The sequence below is a fragment of the Synchiropus splendidus genome, chromosome 5, assembly GCF_027744825.2.
Source record: "Synchiropus splendidus isolate RoL2022-P1 chromosome 5, RoL_Sspl_1.0, whole genome shotgun sequence".
Lineage (NCBI taxonomy): Eukaryota > Metazoa > Chordata > Actinopteri > Syngnathiformes > Callionymidae > Synchiropus > Synchiropus splendidus.
In genome coordinates, this window is record NC_071338.1 from 10167260 (window position 1) to 10175228 (window position 7969).

The following is a 7969-nucleotide window of genomic DNA, read 5'->3' on the forward strand; positions in this document are numbered from 1 at the left end:
ATGTTTGTTTGTTTTTTCATCTGAATTGAGTAGCCTTTTTCGGTGGACATAACAATAAATAAACACTTGAAATAAATGTGAAAATGCAGTGTCACAGTTGAGCACATATGAAGTGAGCAGACCTGACACAAATGCTAGTCATTTGAGAAACAACTTTAATATGCACGACCGATGTACATTTTTCATGTTAACTGATGAAATGAATCTAGCTTCTTAAAAAGTCCTCTTAACTGTCGACAAGCAAAACAGCTTTTAAAAACTACAGTCAATTAAATATGCTTTGTGAAGACGGCTGAAGGCGAACACTGCTGAGTTATCTGTTGCTTGGGTGGGAGTTGGGATGGGTCACCCCTCCCTCTGCTGCTCGAAAAGATAAGGGAATGTAAAAGCAAATCTCCAAAAAAGCCACCTCAGTTAACCCACAGACACTTTTGGACACATGACTACGCTGACTGATACACAGCCTCTGTGAGTGCGTGAGCATATTGTGTTTTAATGGACTATAAAGAACTATGTAACACCATGTTGCTGAAATGAATTTGCAGTGAGCAGAAACAGATGGCTGGAGATGGCGACGGTGAGAAGACAACAAAGAAGAAGAAGAACGTGGACTCCTGGAGACCAGCTGGCCGGAGAGACCCTTTTGAAATGGTTAGTGTGTGCAAAGTTTACGACAGTTGAAAAAAGTGTGGCTTGCTTTTCTGGATGGCACAGAGTCCCAAACCTGTTTCCAGGTTGATGATTAATCAGTTCTTTCCCGGTCTCATTTAGTTGAACTCTTTGCCAGAAGAAAAGCAGCAAGAGATCCAAAAAGCCCTCCATCTCTTCTCCTTGGCCCCTGGTTTGCCCAAGACCCTGCAGCAAGCTAAGAAACACACCTACCTCTTTTGGGACACACAGCCTGTCGTGAAACTGGGTAAAACACACACACATTTTATATTCTCGCACATAAAAGCTGTGAGCACGGCAAGTGTGCTACCAAAGCATATACAATTTTATTGCCCTACATTTATTTTGTTTCAATGGAGAATGGGGGAGAAGCTCAGAAGCTCTCTTTACAAAAATAGATTGGATGTCAGCTGTTATTAAAAACCTCATATGTGGCTCCACAGTCACCATGACTGAAGCACACCACCGTTTGAGAGGCTTTAAATAGCAATTGACACTTCCTTTACAAAACAAAAGAGCTGTTATCCCGTGCTTATCTAACCCCACCCTGCATTTTGTTTTTGTGCTTCAAAATGCAATGCATCAACATTGAACGCTGAAGGCTGCTGTCCGCGTCAGAATAGGATGAAAAAGTTCACTTTCCAATGTTCCCAAAGTTACACCATGGAAGTGAGGGTGTGTTGCCGATACACATACTAATTTTGATCTCCGACAGAATGTGTCCCGCCGTCAACACAGAGTTGCTATTTCCAAGCAGTATCTTTTCGTATAAAGCATATTTTCCTTGACTGGGGGAAGAATAGAATCATCAGTGAAAATGTTTTGCCTCATGGCTCGACCACTGCTTGGTCGAAATGCATATGACTGATTGACTGCAGCAATAACTTCTAACTTGGATCTGACTTTGTATTAGTTCCCAGTTGTGATGGGCCAGTGGGGCTTCATGAAACAGTGTCTTTATTTTTAGAGCCCAGTAGGTGGTAGTTTAAAAAAGAAGGTGAAGTTTCATTGAAATGGCTGTACAAATACAAAGAGTTTAGAGCGAGGAGTGCCATCTAGTGGGCTCTGAAAATAAGGACACTGTTTCATGAAGCCTCATCAGTCCATCACTAGTTCCCAGTAAGGATGTCTGTCAGTGACTTCAACAATATAAAGCCCTTTCTCGCTGATCTCCTTTGTCTTTTTGTCATGTTTAATCCATTTAAATTGTGGTTACATTCCTATAAATTTACTATTTGTTGATCTCAGATGACTCGATAACCACCCACGGCCACATAATAGAGAAGGTAGCCAGCATCCGTGAGGAGCCTTTTTCACTACCAAAAGGTTTTTCCTGGGACACGCTGGACCTGAGCGACACCACATTGGTGAGTTTCTGTGTGTGCTCTCCGTGATGGATGAACAAGAATGTATTTCTCAAGGCTCATGTGACGCTCATGTGAGGTGGAATCTGTAATCCACTCTGATCCTTTCCAGTTGCAGGAGCTGCGAACACTATTAAATGACAACTACATGGAGGAGGATGACAACAGCATCAGATTTGATTTCTCTCTGGAGTATCTGCAGTGGTAAGCCTGAAGCAAACGTCACTTCTGATTTGCCACTGACAAAAGTCACTCGCTGGGTTTCTTCTGCATCTTGAGTGATTACCGTCTGGTTCAATATCCGCGACTCATGGGAGTTGTGTTTTCACACCACAAAGCTTGATGCATTTCAAGCAAATTATTTCAAACTTAGAGTTTGTTATAAGTTGGTGTTTTTCAGTGTTCCTTACCATATTAATTGACGAATTCATATTTTTAAAGCTGCACTTTTACACGTACAGCGCAGCTGATAAAAAGAATAGCCGATGCAGACGATTTTGATCCATCAAATGGCCGTTTTCCTAGTACTTTTTCAGCCATTCATATGGGCCTGTGGGCTCCTACTGCTCACCTGTTACAGTAAATGGACTGACATCCTCCGAGGCAGGTGGAAAGAAAAAGCTAACAGCGCATCAGATCAGGACTGAACCATTGTCCTTAAGAAGGACATACAATGCACAACTTGTCTGGAGGCTGAATCGGGAACTTACTTGCGCAGGCATTGTGGCTATTCCCCTGGTGTCAAGCATTAGGACTCAGCATTGTATGATGCTGTCATAATTTGTGAGCGAGTGGAGTCTTATTTTGCAGACATTCTCTCTTGAGTTTTAGTCATGTGGTGAAACAAACACATTAATCTCGAAGCAAATGCAAAAATAGCCGCCATGAAAGACTATTTAACACGTCTGGCCCCTCAACACTCTGTATCTGTTACAACTTAATCTCCGTGCTGCTTTCTTCTTTCCCCTCTGGAATCTACTTATCGCTGTCTTGAGGGAGCGGCTACATCAAATCATAATAACATTTGCTTAATAATTACGATTAACATTTTGAGAACGCTCAGGTTCCGTGCCCCAGGGTTTGGCTAAGCGGCTGGTGTGCTTCAGATCTCTCTAACAGGGTTTATCAACGGTGTGGTAATTTATAGTGACTGTTCGCAGGATCTGAATATTTTACTATTGTGTATTAAGTGAGTGAAATTAAGTGGAAATTTAAAGAAGAATGCTTTTCTATGCACGGTACTTCATGATATTGTAGTAGAACCATGTGTATACAAGAGTACCATGTTGTACTTTATTGTATTTTTTTTTTTTTATAAATGTATATGCTTGAACAGGCCATAGTGTTTGGCAGATTGTTTTTGTTTCTGACGGTCAGTTAAAAATTAGTATTATTTATATTTATTTTAAATTATAGTATTATTTATCAATCTTCAAGAAGAAACAGGATTCTCCACTGACAGACTGAAGTTGCTGCGTCTGGGAAAGTTTATTTGCTTGTCAGATGAAAAGACTTTTTCTCCAGCATGAGGAGAAGTTGTCATCTTGCACTGCAGACTTTAAGGGAAGTAGATAACAAACTCCTGTGAGTGACATCAGTCCAAGCCATGAGGAAAAAGTCCCAAAGAAGACAGACCAACAGTGTCAGAGTCCGAAGAAGAAATGAGTCATCTTCTATTCTCTAGTCTCGAGTCTTTCAGTTATTTGACTGACACATCCGATACTGAAAGCAGGAATCCCAAGTGTGCTATTTTGGTTTTGATTTTACCTTGCTTTGGAGACATATTTTCACTCATATGAGAGCCAACAGTTGAAGTAAATGCCGGAGGCATCAAACTCACAAGGGACCCCCCCAAACAAAATACATCTGGAGTCACAAGCCAGTCAGCTCGAACATTAATACAGTCTCCTGCCGGGAGCGTGTTTAATCATGAACTCTTGTCCAGCATCCACTGTCAGGATGAGGATCAATGTACAGGTCATGATCCTCGATTGTTGCAGGATCTGCTTTTGCTGAATTATGTTGAGGAGAACTCCTAATTAAATCTTTACAATTGGCATTCCACCTTTAAAAGTTTTTTCCACGCATTTTACAATTCATTGTTTGTGAATATTTTATTCCATTTCAGGTTAGGCTGCTGCTGATTTCCTCAATTGCTCCATGAGATTTGTACCCGTATATTTAATGCACATATGCATTTGCATACGCATGCTTTTTTTTACATTTGGTTGTATTCTTGGATACAATTACATATGTGGAATACACACTTGCCCCGAAAATAATTCCTGGTCTTCATTTACCCCCTAAATTCCCACTGCGCCCTTAGCCCTCCAACCTGGTAACAGCGCTCCACAGTAATAGCATGTATTCTATCATATATCACTGCCTTAAAATCACCAATCTGGAGCCCTTGCAGGAATGAATTGTCGAGTCTAGCTTTATCTTGTCACTGCAATTCAGCTTAACCTCGGCAAGTTCATAAACTTTAAACGTTATGTGGATAGATTTGGAAGAAATTTCCAGGAAACATGATATGGGACAAGGAACACGATTCAATTTTGGGATTCAGTTGGCAAGATATAGACACTTTCTAGATCCCCATACTCCCTGACGGTTTAGGATTCTGTGTTCTCTCCACCGATTTGGAGAATGAAGTTTAATTTCATTAATGAAATTAATGGTCCTTTTATAGTTTCTATTTGAGGTTGTTTTTTTTGGATTGCAACTTTTGTAGGCATACATTTGCGACTCGAGTGCCCACAATAATATCTGAGAAGCATCTGGTCATGACTTTACCCGCAGTGTCTCTTGGACTCAAGGTTCAGTTATCTGTTGAATAAATGCAGAGATGCTGCAGAGAGATTGCCTGAGTATCATCAGCACCATCTGTCAAATGTCTGTTGTGTGATAGACAACAGCAGTAGGATGGTTCTGCTCCAGAGTTTTAATGAAAACATTTGCTTTTGGGCATCCGATCTTGACCACCTTCATATGTAGACCTGGTTGCATACGGTTTTATCACTGCCCATTTGTAGAATTGAGTCTGCTGTGATGTTAGATAGATGATCGATGAAGATCGCAGTGTAGTTGGTTGCATAAACCTCGTTCATATTCAGTCGTTGGATTTAAATGTGTCTTCAGGTGCAACTACAAACATTTATTTGTAGCTACAGACGCCCATGTGAGATGCTCACAACATGGTCACGTGGACTACACTGCATCCTCAATGAGCTTTAACAGTTCTCTCTGCAGTGCGTTTTGCATCTCAGAATATTGGCCCATTTTCATGCTCTCTTGTTATTATGCAGAGCATGTTTAAACTGCACTTGTATTTATTCAGTCAATTTCAGGCAATGCCATTCCCTCGTTCTTCAGGGCTTTGCAACCTCCAAATTGGCTGGCCCAGTGGCACTGCGGCGTGAGAGTGGCGAGCAATAAAAAGTTGGTGGGCTTCATTGCTGCTGTTCCTGCTGATGTCCGTATATATGACACGTGAGTGGCTCATAAATATATGTAAAGATTTTCATATGAAATCAGATTTACAACATTAGCATTCCGAGCCGCGGTGCCGCTGCGGTGTCCTTCCAAATGTCTGTGAGCCTGAAATGTGTTGCAGGGAGAAGAAGATGGCTCAGGTCAAACTCCTGTGTGTTCATAAGAGGCTGCGCCTCAAGCGGATGACTCCAGTTTTGATTCGAGAGCTCACCAGACGAGTCGCCTTGCAGAGTCTCGCCCAGGCCGTCTACACAGCCGGCACGGTGCATCCCACGCCAATAAGCACCTGCAGGTATAGTCTGGTGTTCAGAAATGATTTGTGCCTGGAATTAGTGGGCAGGCGCAGGAGGCACACGGAGAAGCTCCATCCATTTGGCTTAACAGCGTTGATGCATCTTTGCGCAATCAAAGCTTCAGTGACCACTTTACATCTGGAAAAAACAGCTGTTCTCCATTTTATTTAATTGCAGCTACTGGCAGCGACCATTGAACCTTCGCAAATTGATGGACCTCAATTATCCAGGTATGAGGAGAGACATGACCCTGCAGAGAGCCCTCAAAATAAACAGACTTCCAGAGGTGAGTGTGTGCTGCCACCTTGAGGCGAGCTCTTCAATAGCATGCTTCAAAAGCTTCCTCACCAGGGTTCAAGAGGTTGCTGAGCTTTCATTCTTTACTCCTTTCTTTCCTCTCCGCCAGTCCACAAAAAACCCTGGCCTGCGTCCAATGTTGAAAAAAGACGTTCCAGCCGTACGTTCCCTGCTGCAGTCGCACCTACGCAAGTTTGATTTGAGCCCCATCTGGTCTCCACATGAAGTGGAGCACTGGCTGCTGCCAAGGGACAATGTGATGCACACCTACGTGGTTGAGGTCAGACCTTCAAACAAACGCCTCGATTGTGTCAAGCAAAATAAACGCTTGTATTTCCGATACAGGCGGATGACAGCACGCTGACAGATGTTGTGAGCTTTTACAGCATCTCCTCCAAAGTTCTGAATCACCCCGCACATACAGATGTCAAAGCAGCACATCTTTTCTACATCGCTTGCAGTAGATCAAACTCAGTGGACCTGATGGAAGACACCCTGGTGCTGGCAAAGTCTGTGAGTAGTAGACCACTGTAAGAGATGGGGCCTGCAAATATTAGAAACTGAAGCTTCATGAAGCAGTGTCCTCATTTTCAGAGCTGACACTTACTGCTGCGTAATATTTGTTTTTGATAACTGTCTTTGATTTTTAAACCGAGAGCGCCCCCTACTGAACCATGACATGAGGTCTATACGATAATCATGTTTCACGTAAGATTGTGGATAAATGCATGTCCTTCAGCTGTCCTGCAAGGCACTGGATTAACCTTCATAAATATGAACTAAAATGAAACAAAATGAAAATGACTCATGGAATTGTTGTGATATTTTTGACTGATGACGAAACTAATATCTGAATGGTTTATGAAGAGAAAACATAAAATATTACATGCCATTTCTGTTCATAGTGACATCTGAATTGACACCACCCTCCACAGTATGTGTCTTTCAAACAAGATAATGCTGCCTTCGTGAAAATAAAAAAAACAGAAACAGTATCAGATAACAGTGTCACTGTGCTTTTCAAATAGCCATTTTCGTAATACCAAACAAAATATTTTCACTCCTTTGTGTTGTAGAATTTCAGTTCTTGATTCTTCATATTTTGGAAATAAAAACCACTAAGTTTCAGTCAGAAATTATTATTAACATGCTTCTGTATTCACTTGGTCTTCTTGACTGTGTCTCAAGTCGGGTGGTCTCAGTTTGAACTTGAATCTTGAATCTTTTTTTTTTTTCCACAGAAAGGTTTTGATGTCTTTTGTGCCAGCGATGCCATGGACAACAAGAATTTCCTTGACAAACTGAAGTTTACCATTGTTGGCAACAGCCTTCACTACTACCTCTACAACTGGATGTGCCCGAAAATCAGTCCAGACAAGGTAACAGAGTTCCATGTTCATTTAGAGAGCAACAAATACATTGTAAAAGTTGCATGGTACTCGTGAAACTAGGGACAGTCCAGGTGTCTGTAGCAATGCTCGAGCCCTCACTTTAGTTAATACTGATTGATGATGTTGTTTTGTATTCCATTACAATCCAGCTGGTGGGAATAACGCCATTATCACTGTGAAACGAGCAGCAGATTGCAAACAGAATGTTGTTGAAATTCAGGGCGGAGTGAAGCCGATCCAACACTTTTATGTATCACCACACACGCTGGTAATGTGTCGCCTCAACTGCTGTGTGTGTGTTTTACAGGTTGGCTTGATGTTGCCCAGTTAGCCCACGAGGACGGCTGTGACGTGAAACACATGATCTGCAAGGACTGCTTGGACTAGTGTAGATTTTTCACAAACACTCGAATGCATTAAAATATGTACTTCAATGTAGGTGTCTGTTGATCATTGCTTT

General features: G+C 41.8%; 1 protein-coding gene across 1 annotated transcript; it reads left to right on the top strand.

The window, feature by feature from the left end:
* Window positions 1-418: 418 nt before the first annotated feature.
* Window positions 419-7969, top strand: LOC128759293 (glycylpeptide N-tetradecanoyltransferase 1-like). Its single transcript, XM_053866163.1, has 12 exons — window positions 419-468; window positions 546-651; window positions 772-916; window positions 1918-2036; window positions 2146-2237; window positions 5409-5525; window positions 5650-5820; window positions 5999-6107; window positions 6228-6398; window positions 6464-6631; window positions 7360-7497; window positions 7817-7969. The coding sequence occupies exons 1-12, from the start codon at window positions 440-442 to the stop codon at window positions 7838-7840; spliced, it is 1389 nt and encodes a 462-aa protein (XP_053722138.1). The 5' UTR covers window positions 419-439; the 3' UTR covers window positions 7841-7969.